This window comes from Pleurodeles waltl, chromosome 8 (assembly GCF_031143425.1).
Source record: "Pleurodeles waltl isolate 20211129_DDA chromosome 8, aPleWal1.hap1.20221129, whole genome shotgun sequence".
Classification (NCBI taxonomy): Eukaryota; Metazoa; Chordata; class Amphibia; order Caudata; family Salamandridae; genus Pleurodeles; species Pleurodeles waltl.
The window spans coordinates 1,453,056,641-1,453,076,502 of NC_090447.1; the positions used below are offsets into that span (position 1 = coordinate 1,453,056,641).

The window sequence follows — 19,862 nt, forward strand, 5'->3', positions numbered from 1 at the left end:
ATACCCGACAGCTTCACAAAAGAACTGCAAATAGAACAAACAACTACCACTCTATCTGCCAAGGGCATAATCTATGTTAAAAAAACATATACAGAACGTACTGGATTCTTTGACACTCTCACCAGGTCTGGCGGGCAAAGAGCAAACAAGGCTTTAATCAGAGAGGACTTTCCAACATTGCTTCTGCCAATAAAGCACACCTTGATGTGGAAGAGAGAGACAAAAGTTAGAGACAGGCAGCAAAGTCTCTCAAAAATAACTAATGCAAATTAAATTATGTTTCCATTTATATCATCACCACATGCTCTAGAGAGGTTATGAAACGTAAAGGTGTTAGGATCATAACTCACAAGAATAAGCATGCTAATACAGCAACTGATAGTAACTCGAATCCTTTGAACACTTACCTAGCCACAAAGTACTGAAGACTGTGCGGCCCCATCAACTGGGCAGTAAGACCTCTGGACAACCGTTTATGAAACTCTGTTCCTGTCCTTTTACCAGGAGGTGGATCCCATTTTCATTTTAGGTTTCAAAATATTTTTATTAGTTTTGTTAAGTTTAAAAAATAACATCCCGCTTTTCCATCCCGCACCACCATACAGGACGATCATAAGTCTTTTTTTGTCACTGGGAGTACCTTGCATTACTTGGGCTGCAGTTTTCAGAGATTATTAGCAGTTAACGAGGTACTATTTGTAGAGCTCTTAATGCTCCTGGGTAAGGTACAGCCCAGTAGTCCTCCACCACAGACTAGTACGGGTCTCCAGATTTTTCAGATCTCTTCTCTTCTCCTTGTAAGGTGCATTTAATCTTTTCCATCTCAAGGATGAACCATAATTGGACACACAAGTAATCAAAGGTGGTTGGTGACAGATAACATTGTTTGTCGAGGGGTCATCCGTAAGATATTTATTAAAGACATCTGCCCTTGTCATCCTTTCCTTTCATTATTCAGCATACAGCTTAGTAATATGCTAGCTCCACGTTAGGGAGTTCACACATCTGTAATGTTACTTTCAGGATCTCTTCTCAAGAAAGTTTTTAGATGGGGCAGTGTCATAATGTGTGATATGGGTCACAAATGCCTACATTCACTCTAGCAAAACTATGTTTTAGTGTTTATTATCTTGTACATGTATAACCTTGAAGGCTTATTCCACAGTTCCTTGGTACGTTTTAGCTACAATCCCCCCTCCCAGCTCTGCTGGTGGGTGCTTTTAGATGCCAGCCCTCCTTTGCTTATTCATCTGTATATCTTCGATACTAGATTTACAGATAATCCCTTTAATAGCTTTTTAAACTCTGGGGGTGGCCATGCTGATGCTTCCTTTATTTCATTTTGCATAACTCAGTGTCTATTTTAAATGTATCTGTATTTTTCTGATTCTATTAGGCCAAAAATATATTTTAATTTGTTTAACTGATTTTTTTTCTGCCCCCCCTCCTGAAAAGATTTCCAATCTTTTTGCTCCTGGCTTGTTGCCAGTTACAAAATGCTTCCCTGTTAGTGCTCAGGTTGAAATGGGGATTACAAAATATGGGTGTGTACGGTGAGGGAAATAGTGTCAGGCCCCTTGTTACGCTTACAGTGTTTCAAACTTAGTGTATGCAGAAAGAAAAAGGGAGGGACGGAATGCTGAACAATGTCAAACATTCACCCCCAGTACAGAGATCTAGGCCTAAATCCATCTTTCTTTTGCTTCCCATGCCATTCCAGTTTGGACCCAGCCATATGCAAACCAGTCTTGACCCTGCTACCCATGGGAACAGTCCAGCCTGAACTGCCAAGCCAGTTCCTCCGTGGACTGGAAACAAGCATCCTGGGACCGGTATCAGCCTTCATCAGCCAGGCTAGCTTGAATCCAGTGGCCTGGTGAGCCCGTGACCCATGTCTGGGCATGACTAAATCAGAGACACTGGTGCTTTATCGACCACTGTCTGTAACATATGGTCATTTTTAGCCTAAATCTGAAGGCTGCACAGAAAGTGTGCAGTTTTACCATGAAATGGTGGTGGTAGTGGTGGGCAGAGTATGAGCAAGGGGCACCAGAATGTCTTCTTCCCAAATTAATTATTTAACTTCATCTTTGCCTGGTGTCACTTCCTGGATAACAGATTTGTGGTATTATCTTTGTGTCAGTGGTTTGAGATAGAATGCTAAGAGTATGGGGGACTTGAAGCATCCCTGTCTCATTCCTCTCTCAGTCGATACTGCAGCTGTGTCATGATTACTAATTCTGATCTTGGCAGTGAGCTTGATGTATCCTGCTAATGCTATTTTTTGAGGTTTTTGGGTATGCACCTGTTAGCCATAGCTTCTTTCAAGGTCTATTCAAGTCTGCTGAATGCTGTATCATCATCTATCAAGATCAGTATTTCCATTTATCTTTAAATGTTAGCAATGTCGATCAGGTGGATCACCTTTTTTTATCTCCCACCCACCTTGGTTTGGACGGATGATATATGGAATGAGCTGGTTAGATATTATCTGTGTATAGATGTTTGTGTCGTCATTCAATTGAGAGATGGGCAGATATGAGCTATATTTTTCAGGGTCTTTCCTTCTCTTTAGAAGAATTTGTCCCGAGGTTTATGTTGCTCTAGTGAAGCGGGCACCGTTCTGTTTGTACAATCAAGCTCTATAGCATCAGAGTCCAATTTGGATTGAAATAGTGTTTGGACATAGCCCTCAATATTCTTAGCTTCTGCTCCCCATAGTATGCCTGTTATCCTGATGTTGCTGCTCCTTAACCTGTTCTCAAGGTCCTCAAACTTGTCCTTCACTGTTACCTTTTGTTCATGAAAGGCTACTATTTCTCGTTGCAGAAACTCTATTTCTTCTTTCTTTCCCTCACAGGACTCTTTGAAGTTTAGGACTCTCTCCCAGATCGTTCAGATATATCTTAACTTGTTGAATGTCTTAATGCATTTCTCCTCAGAGCACGAACTGGAATGCAGCCCTTGCAATTGCCAGTGACTGAGATTAATTTAAGTATTCCATCCATCATCTTGTTGTTGTTGCAGTTGATGCAAAATGGATATTCTCAGATGTGGGTCCTATGCTCACTGTGTCATAGGACTCAAACTAAACTCTACTGACGAGTGCCAGGTAAGGGGAATATGGAGTTGCTTGTGGCCCCTTCTGTATGGGTCCTCATCTGGCAGTTCAGGACAACTGTTCTCGTGAGAAGCAGGATCCGTACTGATTTGCATAAGGTGGCCTTATGGTGGCATGGTGATTGCTAATGGCTGAGATCAATTCAAGCATTCCATTCACCACCTTGTTGTTGATGCAGTGGACTCTGGAACTTTTACGTACTAACAACGACATCATTGCCACATTCGGCGTGGACTTGACAGAGGCTTATCATGGCCCGTTTTCTTTACCAATTACATTAAACTTGTCAATAGTTTTAACAGACGCTGTGAGCCTTGAGAAAGTCTGGATGACGAAACATGTGCCGGCTGCTTTCTTGGAGGATTTACAGGACGTGTGTTAGACTTCTATTGAGTTACTTGATTTCATAGATGGACTTCTACGCATACTCTTTTGTGTGCCCTGGTGACCTTGTGAAGTGAACTGGAGTTAACATATGGAGATACCCCCACAATGAATGGAGAGAGAATATTTTTTTGATAACATTTGTTTTTGAAGTTTTGAACAAAGTGTACAAAAGGTAGAGCACAACAATCTCCCACACTAATCCCCCATACGGGTCCACACTCTTGTATGTTAACCTTAGCATCCATAATAAATTCAAAACCACAGGTGCATTTACAGAGATCCCTGATACCATTTGAACCCCACAAGTGTTTATGGTAGCTGGTCCAGCCATTTTCCCATACCTTGGGGTGTTTACGGGGACACCCTCGAGCTTCATACAATGGTCTCTCCTGTTACATGCACCAGTCCACTCCAAGTCTCCATTTCGCGAGGGATGGTAGACTCCGAGAGTTCCAACTAGCTGTACACCACAGCTGCCAGTCCTCTTCCTCAAGGGGGCCCCAACCATTGTTCCTATAGAGTTCTGACGTGGGTCAAGTTACCTGGTGCATCATTAATCAACATTTTATACACTTGCGACTCACTGCCCTTCCCTAGGGCCCCCATAAGCAATTTGGCCTCCAGCAGACTATATTCGGGTATAGAGCCCTGATGGGATAATTGTGGAAGTAAGGGCGTGACGAAGTTGCAAATATTTATAAAATTGATTGCAGGAAAGTTGGTAGGTAGCCTGTAGATCCTGAAAGGACCTCATGGATGTACCTGCCCATACGTCCCCAAGCTGAGATATGCCTAGTAAATCCCATTTGCTAATTCCTTGCAGGGCCGTGGACTCTTTCAACCAAGTGCCTTGCCAAAGAGGTGTCTGGTAAGTCAGAGTATTTATCCATTGAGTGTGTTGTAAAGCCACCCACCAGGCAAGGAATACCACTTTGGTCACCGGGGACATTACCCTAGGAAGCGGGGAGCCGTATAGCAGGCCTAGGATCCGCTGGAAGCTAAGCGAGGCAAGTTCCAGCTGGTTCGCCGGGTCTGCCCATCCCCCGTTAAACCAATCGTTGATGACCAATAGTTGAGTAGCTAGATAATACAGGTATGGGTTAGCCATTCCCATCCCACCGTCATAAGTACCCCTCTGACAATGTTCCACTGCGATTCAGTGCCTAGCCCCTCGCCAGACAAACAAAGACACGCTTATGTCCAGGGCACGAAGCCAGAAGTGTGGGATCGAGGGTGGAAAGTTTTGAAATATGTGTAAGAGCTGTGGTAACAATCATTTTATATAGTGCCACCCGTCCCAGCACATTTAGGGGTAGGTACTGCCATTTCATCAGATCTGTGTTGGCCAGACATGGCAATGGCGCCAAATTGAGGGACTACGTCAACTCCGGAAGTAGTGCTACACAGTCACCCAAGTATTTAAAACTTAACCTACGGATGGGCACCAAGTCCTGCCAGGCATAACAGTAGCGGAATGGGGCCAATGGCACCAACACTGATTTAGAGGGATTCATACGAAGCCCCCCAACACCTCGGCAAAGCAACGCAGTAAGTGAAGGCTCTGCGTACCGGTGTCAACAGGGTTTGCAATATACAGTAGCACGAAATCAGCATATAATGCTATACGATCTTCTTGGACATGGCCCCAATGCCAGCCCTGATAAAGAGAGTTCCCCCTAATCAGTTGCACCAATGCCCAGGAAAAAAAGGAGAGGGGGCAACCCTGTTGCGTCCCCTTGCGAATCGAGAATGCATGGGACAGAATGCCATTAAGCTGGACGCGGGCTACTGAGTTCACATAAAGGGCACTGAGCAGCCTATAAAAACGAGGTCCCATACCTATCCGATAAAGGACCAATCTCAAAAATTTCCAGCCCACCGTATTGAATGCCTTCTCGAAGTCAACAAAAAGGAGTACCAAATCGGAGGACAGACAGTGGTGCTGGGTTAGAGTTACGTGTAGACAGCGGATACAGTGTCTTGTGCCCTGGTTAGCCATAAATCTGCATTGATCCGGGTAAATCTGCAGCAGTAAAACCCTCTTGAGACGTTCGCCAGAATGATAGCATAGAGCTTAACATCACCATTAATGAGATAAACTGGCCTGTAGTCAGTGCAGGGTGTTGACGGAGGGTGAGTTTTGGCAATTACCACGATAGTGGCCATTTCCAGTTCCTCTGGGAAGGAACCTATTCTATCTACCTCATTATACAAGGCCATTAATTTGGGCTTCGGACTGTCTTGAAACAGTTTATAATATTCAGATGGGAAGCCATCTGGGCCTGGCATTTTTGTTGAGACTAGTGATGAGATTGCTTTCGTGACTTTTGCACTTGAGATGGACTCATCCAGGATATCTGCCTCTACTTGAGGTAGCACAGGAACAGTCACATCTACCAAAAATTGGGGTGTGTGATTCGGGTCAACAGTCGATCCCTCCCCATACAGCCCACTATAGTAATCAGCGAATACTTCCACCACCTCCCCTACTTTGGTTACTATATCTCCCTGTGTTCATTATTTCAGGGACTATTCTAGATTGCTGATGGTGGCAGACCAACCAGTAAAGTAGTTTCCCATTCTTATCTCTCCATCCATAAGCCCGGGCTGTCGATGCTCGCCACAGCTGTTTAGCGGCTTCCATCGAGTAATCCCGGATTTCTTCACGTATTAACAACAATCGGTGGTGGGCTCCTAGGCCTGCCAGGTGTAGTGTCAGGGAAGCTTCGAGTCGGAAGGCACAAGCCTCCAGCTGAGTGATGTGTATACAGCACTTCCGTTCTTGAGCTTGTATGTAACCCTTTGCCATCCCTCGGATGATGGCCTTACTAGCCCCCGAAGTAGTCCTGGATTACTTTCTGGAGGTAATGTACACATGCTTTCTGTTGCAGGTACCATGCATTCAATTGCCACATAGGGCGAATCCCCTCCCCCATGGAGCCAATAATCTACTATATCAGGACATGATCAGAGATCCCCAAGGTAGGATCTCTATGTGGGTGAGGTGAAAGCAGTCTAATGCTGGCAGGAGAAGGAGATCTATCCTAGAATGAGTGCAATGTGCTGCTGATGTGTGGGTATATTGGCAACGCTGTGGGTGCCACATCCTCCAGGCATCACAGAGCCCCAGTGAGGTCAACCAGCTCGCCAGAATGTTGGCTGGTGTTCCTATGAGCTGACGGTGAATGCCAGTTGTCCAATCTGTTATATGGGACTGTATTAAAGTCCCCGCCTATGAGGGTGATCCCTTGAGGTTGGGTCAGGAGTAATTTAGCTAAGTCGGTCAAACATATGTAGAGGGCTGCTGGAGGGGCATAACATTTATCAGATTGAGAGTGTGTGCCTGTACAGACCACGTGCGGGCCAGGAAGTGCCCATGTTTGTCTTTCAGTACCTAGGTGATCAACATAGGGAAGGAATGATGTTAAATTATGGCTACCCCTCTCGATCCGCGGACAAAGCCAGCGTGGTAGACCCGGTCAGACCCTCTACAGGCCAGGAAGCGACAGTGTTCTCTCAGGAGGTGGGTCTCCTGGAGCAGCAGCACACCAGGGCGATGACGCTGTGCAAAGGCTAGGACCGCAGTGCGCTTTATTTTATTTAAGAGACCATTAACATTCCAGGACATCGCTTGTATGGGACCTACTATCTCTCTTTGTATAGAACATAGATTGTTGCCATTGCGGTTCCTCCCCCTCCATCTCTTCCCAGGATCAGGTTAGGGAAGCAGGGATGTCCTGTGAGTGTCTACCGGAGCGCCTTGCCTGCGGAGGTGTGTGCTTAGATTCGCGAAGGGAAAAATAAAAGGGAAAACTATAAACTGCAATGCAAAACACCAACTAGAGCATATCAAAATATATGCTTGCCTACCCCTCTCCCTAAATCCCCAACCCCATACTTTCCCCCTAGAAGCATCTGTTACCCCCATAAAACATCTATATAGGAAAATCATAACTTCAGAATTAACGAGCAGTGGCAAACCTCTCCATTAGATAGGACTGTGAGTAGCCAACACCTAATACATTGAAGAATAATACAAGCTCATACAGTCATTGAAATGGAGAGAGAATATTAATTTGAATATTGAGAAAGTATACAGAAAATACAGTCATTTCTTCACACAAATGACTTAATGAAGGTGAGTGGTTCACAATTAGAGATGGTGGACCACTCAAACTAAGTGGGAATCTGTTTTACTAGTCAGCTTACCCAAAGTGGCTGCAAACTTACTATTGATTGGAAGTTTTGAAAGTAGAAGGTTAACACTCGATTTGAGCACAGTGCCCATTATTCATTTGATAATGACTGACATGTTGCAACTGACCAGGGTGTGATACACGTAGTGATTGCCTCTCGCGGTGAACTCCAGCGCTTGCAATTCCAATCTATGCAGTAACAAGAGTTTACCCAGAGATCAGAATTTTGGACCATATTCATAATCGAGCCCAAAGTGAAACTATAGGACTCATTGTTATCCATGTTTTAACTTTAACATGCAATAAAAACAAAATAGGGACAACAAACAAAAAAAGTAAATAGAGGTTTCGTTCAGATGTCTTCACATTTTTGGAAATGTTTTATTGCTGAAGTAACTTGGTAAAGTTTTTTCTATATTTCAGCTTCAAAATATTTTTTGTCTGCATCTGTTTTGTACACACACTATAGAACAAAACGTTTTCGATTCTTTGCAAAAAGAAAATTCCTCTCCTGTTTAAACCATCAAGCATCCTGGTGGAAAGTAGCCTCTTTCTTGGCATGGTTACCTTCATTTTCTGCCCGATGTCAGTGTGTACGACTGTTCACTGGGATCCGGCTAATCAGCACCCCAGTGATTATGGTCTCTCTCCTCTAAATCTGGTTGTTACATACTGTTAAAACAGTATTTCACCCACAATTGGCATACTAGTGCCCCCTTATAAGTCCCTAGTATATGGTACCTAGGTACCCAGGGCATTGGGGTTCCAGGGGATCCCTATAGGCTGCAGCATATATTTTGCCACCCATAGGGAGCCCATGCATAGGCTTCTGCAGGTCTGCCATTGCAGCCTGCGTGAAAAGGTGCAAACACCCTTTCACTGCCATTTACACTTCACTTATCAGTCACCCCTATGGAAGGTCCTGAAGCCCTCAGGGCAGGGTGCAACGTACATGTGAGTGAGGGCACCTCTGCAGTAGCAGAGGTGCCCCCACAAACTCCAGGACCATTTTCCCAGACTTCGTGAGTGAGGGGACGCCATTTTACGCGTATACTGGACATAGGTCACTACCTATGTACAGCTACATAATGGTAACTCCGAACATAGGTATCAAACATGTTGGAATCATACCCCAAGGCTTTTGCAAGCATTGGTTGTATGATTCCATGCACTCTGGGGGCTCTTTAGAGGACCCCCAGTATTGACATTGAGAGCCTTCTGAGGTTTTCCAGGCAGCCCCAGATGCTGCCACCTCACAGACAGGTTTCTGCCCTCCTGTTGCTTGAAAAGCTCAAGCCCAGGAAGGCAGAACAAAGGGATTTCCTTTGGGGGAGGGGTGTTACACACTCTCCCTTTGGAAATAGGTGTTACAGGCTTGGGAGGGGTAGCCTCCCCAAGCCACTGGCAATGCTTTAAAGGGCACATTTGTGCCCTCCTTCCATAAACCAGTTTACACCGGTTCAGGGACCCCCCAGTCCCTGCTTTGGCGCAAAACTGGGCAAAGGAAAGGGGAGTGACCACTCCCCTGTCCATCACCACCCCAGGGGTGGTGCTCAGAGCTCCTCCAGAGGGTCTCTGGGCTTTGCCATCTTGGATTCCAAGTGGGCAGGGAACTCTGTGAGCAGCTGAGTGGCCAGTGCCGGCAGGTAACGTCAGAGCCCTCCCTTAATAGGTGCTTAACTGGTTAGGTGACCAGTCCCCCTTTCAGGGCTATTTAGGGTCCCTCCTTTGGGTGGTTCTTTAGATTCAGATTGCAAGACTCCAGCAGGAATCCTGCATCACAGGTGGTGGACTGAAGAGGACCTGAGGGTTCTGACGCCCTACTGTCCAACTTTGGTGGAGGTAAGAGCCTGCCTTCCCACGCAAGACAGTACCCCCGTGCACCACATGTTTTGCATCTGCCAAGGCTTGTTGGCATCCTTCCTCCAAGTCCTTCGTGCATGTTGTAGCTCTGGCCCACAGCACTCCATCCTGCTACGCACAGCTTCCTGAATAGTTCACCGGCGAGGTGGGAGCCTTTGTCGTAATGCTGTGTAGGCCTCTTCTGCAACTTATTTGTCCCCGTGCTGTGGGACTCCTGTGTGCGCTGCCTGGTCTTCTGTGTGCTCTCTGAGTTGCTGAGAGCCCCTCTCTGGTCCCCTTGGTCTACGGCAGAGCCGTTTTCCGCTAACCGCAAGCTTTGCGTGTGCCAAGGCTTGTTGGCGGACTCCAGCGACACAAACCAGACTTCAGTCCTCCATCCGGCTTGGGACATCACTTGCACCAACCAGGAACCTGAATCCGTCTTCTTGGGTGCATACTGACTGTTCTTCTTCACCTGTGGTTCTTCTTTAGCACCTTCATCCAGGTTAGCAGGGGCTCCTATTCTTCCTGGACTCTTCTGTGCCTCTTGGACTTGATCCCCTTCTTCCACAGGTCCTCTGGTCCAGGAATCCACTGTTGGTGTCTTACAGTTTCTTCTGGTTCTTGCATAATTCTTCTTCTCGTTTGTGTGTGTGTTCTGGGAAAGTTACTGTGATTTACTCCTGCTTTCCTGGTCACTGGGATGGGTTCTAGTACTTATCTTTGGGGTTTTCTAGGACTCCCAGTTCCCCTCTATACACTACACTTGCCTAAGTGGGAGACCAACTTTCGTATTCCACTTTCTTAGTATATGGTTTGTGCTCCCCCTAGGCCCATTTGTAACGATTGTGATTTTCATTAATTGCACTGTTTTCTGACTGTTTCTACACCTGTTTCTGCATACCAGTGTATATAATTTGTGTATTACTTATCTCCTAAGGGAGTATAGCCTCTATGGTATTTTTGGTATTTGTGTCACCAAAATAAAGTACCTTTATTTTTGTAACACTAAGTGTTTTCTTTCATGTGTGTGAGTACTGTGTGACTACAGTGGTATTGCATGAGTTCTGCATGTCTTCTAGATACGCCTTGGCTGCTCATCCACAGCTACCTCTAGGGAGCCTGGCTTCTAGACACTGACTACAATACACTTATAAGGAATAACTGGACCTGGTAAAAGATGTAAGTACCATAGGTACTCACCACACACCAGGCAAGCCTCCTACACACCCTATATGTTGATGACACTCTCTTGTATTACACATAACACCAGCAATCTCAGTATTGCAACATTTTAACATAATTTCTTCGTTCTCCAAACTACTGGGCTTTGGCTTTAATACACAAAACACAGATATAAATGCTTTACCGTTGGACTAAAGGAAGAAACTTGATTTTTTATGAAGATTGCGTGGCATGTATGTGGAATGCCAAATTCATATCCTTTTCTTAGCACAAAACCACTAGCGCTGCCCTGTATCACAAATCAGGCATATGTTTAGGACTGAGACCAAAAAAGGACAATGGCTGTAACAGGTTGAATTTTATGTCTGACACTTACCTCTGGTGCTGCAAGCTCAGGAGCATGATCCATCCTCACAGCTGATGTAACATAGTCAATCTTGTGTCCTTCTGCAGGCGTGAAAAGTTTTTCTGCTTTATGAAGGTCATCGAAACTGGGATCAAAAATCTTGAAATGTGTTCTCTTCACAGTGGGGCTCAAATATCGCTCTAGGTTTTTGACGGGGAAAAGAATGTCATTTTTTCTACTCTCTGGGAGCTGCAGGACTTCATCCAGTGATGCATGGGTGCTGTAACACCAACAATTGAGGGGCTTGATGTGACTGAACAGCAAGGAATGGGTTCTCAGGAAATTGGCCATGTTCCACGAGTCATCTTTTGCTACTCTCGGGAAACCTTTGAAATCAGTTGAGAGAAAGCAAATTCAAAAAGTGGAAATGGTTTACAGTGTGCACACAAAAAGGCATCTCAAATCAATATTGATATGTCATATCGAGAACAGTCATCCATCAATTTGGCTCACATTTTCTGAAACAAGACTTGGCCATGACCCCTGTCAATTCCATGGTTTGAATTCTATTCCACAATTATGTCTTGGGTTATTTAATTATTCACATTTTGCTAATTATGTTTTCCTCAACAATGATTTGTTTTTCGAATAGTCACTGGTTTGTAGTGGCTTGCAAAAAGTACAAGGCAGGAACATGCTTAAGGTGTTTTTCCTTTTAAGACCTACACTACTTATAAATGGAGCGGGCAGAATATTTCTGCTCCTGAGGAAGAGCTAAGAAAAGGTTACATGTCTGTAATCGGAGTTTTGGAGTGCAGCTCTTGAATAGATCTATTTTCTGTGCCTAATCATGGTTTTGTGCGGCTGGAGATGGAAAATGCGACTTCTTCTCTTAAAGTGTATATTTATTTCTCAACTTTATGGGAAGGAGGTTTTGAATACAACACATATATTTAGATGATCCATAAATGATGGTTTTATGGTGCATAGTTGTGAATAATGTGGAGGTGCGTCTAACAATACACCTATTTGCCCCCTCCAATATCAAGAGGAGGAAGTGTAGATTTCATGTTTATCTGCACTATACAAAGCTGAAAAACGACTGCTACAGGTAATGAACATTTCGTTTGCAGCATGTCTCTTGTTATAGATTCACAAGCCATTTAATAACAATACAAACTTACCACTGTTTTTTGAGGCCTGGTTTTCTATTTGCTGATAATTTGGTTTTGATAACATGTTCTGGTCAAATGTTACAGAATTAAGGTACCACTGCATGTTACACATTAGCAGCATGTTCTTTCGCCAAGCTGCAGTATTCATGCACTTCATGTATTAGAAGTAGATAGGAAACCACATCTTAATTTCCATCACCATAAATCTAAATTCTGTACAGCTATGCTTAAACTCAGAGACAAGACAGTGATTTACCAGAGAGAGAGTGTTATGGCAATTTAGAATAAAAAAACAGTGTCCATTTTAAATGTAGCGTATTGGTCTGGGGCCTGATTAGTTGGCTTCGGCAATAGCAGATGACAAACACACCTCCTATTTAGAGCAACAAAAAGGGAGGAACACTATAAAAATATGAACTTCACCTTATATTTCGCCAAACAAAAGTACACCATTGAAGAACAATACAAAAAGACAAACCACATCTAACAATTTGTTTAAAAAAAACTAATATACAGATATTTCCATCAGTGTTGATATCATCACACCTATTCCCTTCTATCTTATTAGAAATGCCTAATAATATGGTATTTGGTGTAGGTAAAAGTCAAAAATCCCATCAATTTATGGCTTACCATAGGGAGGAAATCTATGCTCTTAAGAGGTTTTGTACCCATCGTGCATTTAGAATCATTTCACACATGCCGATGCAGTTTCCCCCCATAAGGGGGGGGACACCTATTTTTTTATGCTGACTGGCACAGCTGATGATGTTGTTGGGAGAGAGGGTGAATAAACAGAATTAAAAAAGAAAAAGAACCTCAATTTTCAACTACTTGATGGTTTTACCTCGAAGGGAACAGCAAGCAAATTTGCTAATGTTAATATTAACATTTTACGAAATAATGTGGGTCACCCTCCAAAGAATGATCTCCTATTTACTCCCAGGCTAGAAGAGAGATTGATGCATCTGCAGCAGCTCTTCCCCCTATTAATCCACTGCTAACTAATCTTAATCCAGCGGCTAAATCCTTCTGTGTTGCGTCAATCCCTCTTCTCTTTCTGCAGCTGCCTCTATGCTGGACAAATGGCAGGTATGTGCTACAGAAATACGAGTAACATGAGATAACCTTGCATCACAGATCCATTTTCCCTATTTCTATGTGTGGGCCCCATGTTGTCAGAGCCTGGGGCGGGTCTCCAAAGCCAGCAAAAAGTAAACAGTTAGGAGCGGAAGCGGAGCAGCGTGGCTCAGAGATGTCCTGGGGCAGTACAGCGTGGTCCGCTTCACTTCATACGAATGAAATGCATAAAAACAAGATTGCTGGTGCAGCTTTGGGACGCATAATGGGAATGCATTTTAATTGTGCTTTTCAAAAGAGTGCAGACCATCATGTATGCTGATAGCAGAGAACATAGTGTAAGGGCTAGAGTGGCCGCCCTTGAAACTGGGGAAAAGGGTTTGAGTATTGGGAGGAGGATCAACATACTGGGCAAATCACTTTCGCTTAATCTCTCCATGCCTCTTAATCTCTCCTTGCCTGGAATGTGTCCGCCTGTAGTAAAACTGGTGTCTGTGTATCATGCTACAATTGTGCCAAACATCAAAACAAACAGGCACTGTAAACAGTAAATGGTATGCAGCCTTAATCAAAAGTAAAAAGTTCCACCCACCAAAGCGAAAGGGATTTAGTAGTTAGGCCTCGGGAAACTGATAAGAGAAACACACGAGGAACAACAGGCTACAGCCAATAGAAACGGAGGAAAAGTAAGCGGCAAGCACATGGACCAATAAGAAGTGAAGGCGGGATGCAAGTCCCTTTTAAGATACATTAAATACAATAGATTTCACAAGCGAAACCTAAAAAAGAGAGTTATGAAGTCATAATGATCTCTATTACTTTGAAAAGACTTAAAATGTACTAATGTCTAAAGGGTATGGATCATCAGATGTAGGTAATCTTTGTCAAACTGGAGTTCAGGTCCTGAAACATGTTTTGTCTGCCCTGCTTTGTTGTTATATCATCGCAAGATGTTCAGACCCATTTTGTCAACATTCTCTGTGCGAACAACAACCAAGGCTTTGCATTTAATATTGAGCCCTCCAAATGAAATGTTCTGTATCTAATTTTTTGTAACTTTTTTAAAATATTTTTAAAACTTGTATTGAAAACATTAACAACATTAACATAAATTCTGTTTTTTTATTGTGAATCGGAAAGTATTGTAGGGGGTAAGCAGTGTAATTGGTTTTATGGTATGATATATATTTATATATATATATAAATAAATATATATATAAAACACCAACGTTGCCAGGCATCCGAGGCTGCTAATTCAGTAGCGGTCCGGGCGTGGACCTAGCCATCCACAAATTATTACCAACATTACTCCTGTTGCATACAGAAAGTTCCCGGACACCAAATGGAAGTCCAAAATGCTTTATTCACCAATGCTTCCTCCCAGTACAACGCGTTACAGCCGTAGCCTTGATCACGTAACCATATATATATATATTATATGATTTCTACTCATTTGTATTGTCTTTTTTACGTGGACCTCTTTGAAGTTCCAAACCATGAAATAAAAACTTGAGGGTGAGTGGGGAGGGGCTGGATAATAATCTTACTTTGATGCAAGTGATACTCTGTGCTACCTACTGAGTTTAACATCTTCACTGCTCTTTGCATGTCTCCATTTTGAAACAAAATCAAAATGATTGGTTTTATATAAGTAAAATATCAGTTCAAAAGTACCAGTTTCTATATGAAAGGTGATTTTTTTTGTTGAGGGGTGGGTTTATTCAGTGATTAGGACAGGTTTCTTTTTTTTTCTTTTTTTTTTAGTAATAATTGTTATGTGTGATTAATTATATATTTTTATACTGAATTCAATGAGCATAGCCAAATGAAATTATTGTGGCCCATGTGTTAAATCATAGTACATTATTAACTGAATTCAGAAAAGGAAAGAAACGTTGCCTTCAAAGCCACAGTGGACCACTGTCCCCGTCATGTGTGATACCTTCAGAGCGTCTTGGATTTGTACGCAACAGCACTTTGCATACGTGGCCCTGTAGTTTGTGACCCCCCACCCCCATTGTAAGCATGGGCCTGTAAGTTCCACAATGCAAAGCTCCACTGGCAATTTAGTTAGGGCTGAGTGAAAAGGCCACACATAACAGGCCACTAGGCAATCATGTATGATTAATACCGCTCACACCGCAATTCACGGGGAAGGTGTATTAAGGCAGTATACTTTCATATCACAACAATGGGGTGAAAGGCATAGCCTACTTCCCTGGGCCCTAGCCTCCAATCCACCTCTCTCACCACCTCCGTTCCCTCATCCCTTGTTCCTCTGCCTCTAACCAACTTGGCCTGCTACCTGCTTATAAAAAATGTAATTGTTTTACATCATCGTTTGCTGAAACGTTAACACACCTTTTAAAATATAAGATTAAAATACAAGGAAAATTTTACCACATCCAATGCAAGTTTTTACTAGTTACCGTTTTCTAGAGTCGCCTCCATTGTAAAACAACAACCACAAGTGTGCATGTGTCCACCTTCAGTAACTTAAAGTTGACTAATGTAACCAGAACCAAATTGTTTTGACCAAACCTATGGATTGTTCCTCAGACAAGTATCGCCCAATTTGTCCTCTTCATTGTGAAGACTGGACATGCCCTTGTTCCTGTTTCTGTTGTTTGTGCACAAAGAAAAGATGGAGCCCCACTACCCTGACAATATCATCTTTTTCAAGGCCGAATGATATGTACCTAATTGTTGGTGTTCTCCCTCGTCTTTAAGTAGCTAGGATTCTAATACTCCCCAGCATTGCACGGTTTACATTGATGACTGGGAATAAGGAAGGCCAGTGAGTTGGGAAGAAAAGGCAAGTTAGCCTGCTACAAAAGTGTCATACTTTTGATGTGATCAATTTCACTGAACTTGAACTGAAAATTGTGCCCAATTTAGCCACCTATGTATTTGACAATTTGAATATTCATTTTAAAATTGTCAACTGATACTTTCAACTTCAAGAAGTGCTTAACTGCCACTTGAAAATTGAAGGAAACGTGTACTCTTCCTTGTACAATTCAAATAACAAGCATTGGCAAAGTCAATAGTTTCTGTCCTTGGTAAGTTAGTGTGATAGTCATGTGTTTGGTTTCTTTATTGCAAACACATTCCATTAAAAAAAAAAAAAAAAAACATATATAACGAAAAAATGCATCCCCCAAATGGTTCGGCAAAATGCCTGCAATCAAATATTTACTGTTTTTAAAAAGTAGCCATTGCTTAAAATTTTATTAGAACAGTATGGTTGCTTTCTAGTAAACAAGGGTATTTAGAACAGGTGAAAAAACGTTTTGCAGTTTTAATGCACAAAACAGAAAAAACATTATTTTGTCTGGTGCAAAGAAAAAATACTATTGGCTTTCAACTAGTGTGACGTGATGACAGTTTAAACACACAAGGCTGGCAAAAAAAAAAAAAAAGGGATAAAGAATAAAAAAAAAAAAGAAAAAAAAAAAAAAAAAAAAAAGAGTATTTGGCAAAATAAATCATTTGCCCACTAGCTAAGGCCGATGTCCACACATGATCAGGAACATCTTCACTTACAATGAAAAACAGCCTATGGCTGAAATGGGCTGACTAGTTGCTCCTTTCTGTGTGCTGTGGTAAGCAGAAGCAAAGGGCGACTAACAGCTGAACAGACCAATGGATAGAAATAGCTGAACCAAAGTCTATGGGGGTCATTCTGACCCTGGCGGTCGGTGATAAAGCGGCGGCCAATCCGCCAACAGGCCGGCGGTCAAAAAAATGCAATTCTGACCCTGGCGGGAACCGCCAACACAGCCCGCCGCATTAACACTCCGACCGCCACGGCGGAACAAACAAACAGCGCGGCGGTCACCGCCAACAGCCAGGCGGCAGACAATGTACCGCCCACCCTATCACGACCCACCAATCCGCCACCTTTTCCGGGGCGGGAGCACCGCCGATAAAAACACGGCGGAAACAGACATTTCCAATGGAAAACGCTCACCTCGAGACACTCCACGCGGAATCCGGACAGCATGGAACCCGAATTGAACATCATACCTGCTCTCGTCTACCTGCTCATCTACCACGAGTACGAACTCCGACGCAGACGTCAACGGTGAGTACTGCACCTACGACACACGGGAGGGGGGAGGAAGAAAGGTTACAGGCATACACATATGCGACCCCCCCACCCCCTCAATATGTACACACCAATGCAGAGCAGGAAGTCACAGTGACACCACACAAACACCCTTTAAAAATACAATGACACAACCAAATTTGGAATAAATTTTCATGTTCAAAAAAAGCACCTGGAAATAATTGAGCAACCGTGAAAAATATTTACAAAAAACAAAAATATATACACATCAGTGTATCACTGAAGTAACAAGTCCTGCACATCCTACGAATCTAACATGTCCGTGGGCCAAGGTTCTGCGAAACAAGGGCAAAGCCCACACACGAGACCTGAGTCCTTTGGAGAGAACACTGCAGGGGCATCCGATGTCAAAACTACAGGCACCTCAGGGGGAAGGGAAGGGGGGGCCACCACAGCCACATGAGTCCACGACGCCAGATCCACGAGGAGTCACCATGCCCACTGTACCATCCTGGGGAGTGCAAAGCCACAGTCTCTCAAGTCTCTGCAGTGGGTGGGTTGCCCACTGGACCATCCTGGGGAGTGCAAAGCCACAGTCTCTCAATGTCTCTACAGTGGGTGGGTTGCCCACTGGACCATCCTGGGGAGTGCAAAGCCACAGTCTCTCAATGTCTCTACAGTGGGTGGGTTGCCCACTGGACCATCCTGGGGAGTGCAAAGCCACAGTCTCTCAAGTCTCTGCAGTGGGTGGGTTGCCCACTGGACCATCCTGGGGAGTGCAAAGCCACAGTCTCTCAGGTGGATTACAGAGTCCACTGGTCAAGGAGGAGGCATGGTGGGCACAGTGAACCATAAACAGTGCCTGAGACGGCGGGACCCAGCGCAGCGGTGCATGACATGGCGATGTCCAGCGGAGCGGTGCTTGACAGGAAGGGCCCAGCGGAGCGGTGCTTGAGACGGCGGGGCCCAGCGGAGCGGTGCTTGACAGGAAGGGCCCAGCGGAGCGGTGCTTGAGACGGTGGGGCCCAGCGGAGCGGTGCTTGAGACGGCGGGGCCCTGTTCAGCGGTACCTGTCTTCACGGCGGGGCCCTGTTCAGCAGTACCGGTCTTCACGGCGGGGCCCTGTTCAGCAGTACCGGTCTTCACGGCGGGGCCCTGTTCAGCAGTACCGGTCTTCACGGCGGGGCCCTCTTCAGTGGTGCTCTTCTGCACGGCGGGGCCCTCTTCAGCAGTACCGGTCTTCACGGCGGGGCCCTCTTCAGTGGTGCTCTTCTGCACGGCGGGGCCCTCTTCAGCGGTACCTGTCTTCACGGCGGGGCCCTCTTCAGCGGTACCGGGCTTCACGGCGGGGCCCTCTTCAGCGGTACCGGTCTTCACGGCGGGGCCCTCTTCAGCGGTACCGGTCTTCACGGCGGGGCCCTCTTCAGCGGTGCTCTTCTGCACGGCGGGGCCCTCTTCAGCGGTACCTGTCTTCACGGCGGGGCCCTCTTCAGCGGTACCTGTCTTCACGGCGGGGCCCTCTTCAGCGGTACCTGTCTTCACGGCGGGGCCCTCTTCAGCGGTACCTGTCTTCACGGCGGGGCCCTCTTCAGCGGTACCTGTCTTCACGGCGGGGCCCTCTTCAGCGGTACCTGTCTTCACGGCGGGGCCCTCTTCAGCGGTACCTGTCTTCACGGCGGGGCCCTCTTCAGCGGTACCTGTCTTCACGGCGGGGCCCTCTTCAGCGGTACCTGTCTTCACGGCGGGGCCCTCTTCAGCGGTACCGGTCTTCACGGCGGGGCCCTCTTCAGCGGTACCGGTCTTCACGGCGGGGCCCTCTTCAGCGGTGCTCTTCTGCACGGCGGGGCCCTCTTCAGCGGTGCTCTTCTGCACGGCGGGGCCCTCTTCAGCGGTGCTCTTCTGCACGGCGGGGCCCTCTTCAGCGGTGCTCTTCTGCACGGCGGGGCCCTCTTCAGCGGTACCTGTCTTCACGGCGGGGCCCTCTTCAGCGGTACCTGTCTTCACGGCGGGGCCCTCTTCAGCGGTACCTGTCTTCACGGCGGGGCCCTCTTCAGCGGTACCTGTCTTCACGGCGGGGCCCTCTTCAGCGGTACCTGTCTTCACGGCGGGGCCCTCTTCAGCGGTACCTGTCTTCACGGCGGGGCCCTCTTCAGCGGTACCTGTCTTCACGGCGGGGCCCTCTTCAGCGGTACCTGTCTTCACGGCGGGGCCCTCTTCAGCAGTGCTCTTCTGCACGGCGGGGCCCTCTTCAGCAGTGCTCTTCTGCACGGCGGGGCCCTCTTCAGCGGTGCTCTTCTGCGGTACCTGTCTTCACGGCGGGGCCCTCTTCAGCGGTACCTGTCTTCACGGCGGGGCCCTCTTCAGCGGTACCTGTCTTCACGGCGGGGCCCTCTTCAGCGGTGCTCTTCTGCACGGCGGGGCCCTCTTCAGCGGTGCTCTTCTGCACGGCGGGGCCCTC

At 45.7% G+C, this 19,862-nt stretch overlaps 1 protein-coding gene across 3 annotated transcripts in view; it reads right to left on the reverse strand.

The window, feature by feature from the left end:
* GTPBP8 (GTP binding protein 8) overlaps positions 1 to 19,862 on the reverse strand; it is a 74,433-nt gene that overhangs the window by 28,700 nt on the left and 25,871 nt on the right. For all 3 annotated transcript variants that reach the window (XM_069202631.1, XM_069202633.1, XM_069202632.1), the window contains exons 2-3: positions 11,108 to 11,463; positions 102 to 200 (exon numbers count right to left, since the gene is read on the reverse strand). In XM_069202631.1, the coding sequence (XP_069058732.1) occupies positions 102 to 200; positions 11,108 to 11,428 (420 nt within the window). In that variant the 5' untranslated portion in view covers positions 11,429 to 11,463. The remainder of the gene's footprint in view (positions 1 to 101; positions 201 to 11,107; positions 11,464 to 19,862) is intronic.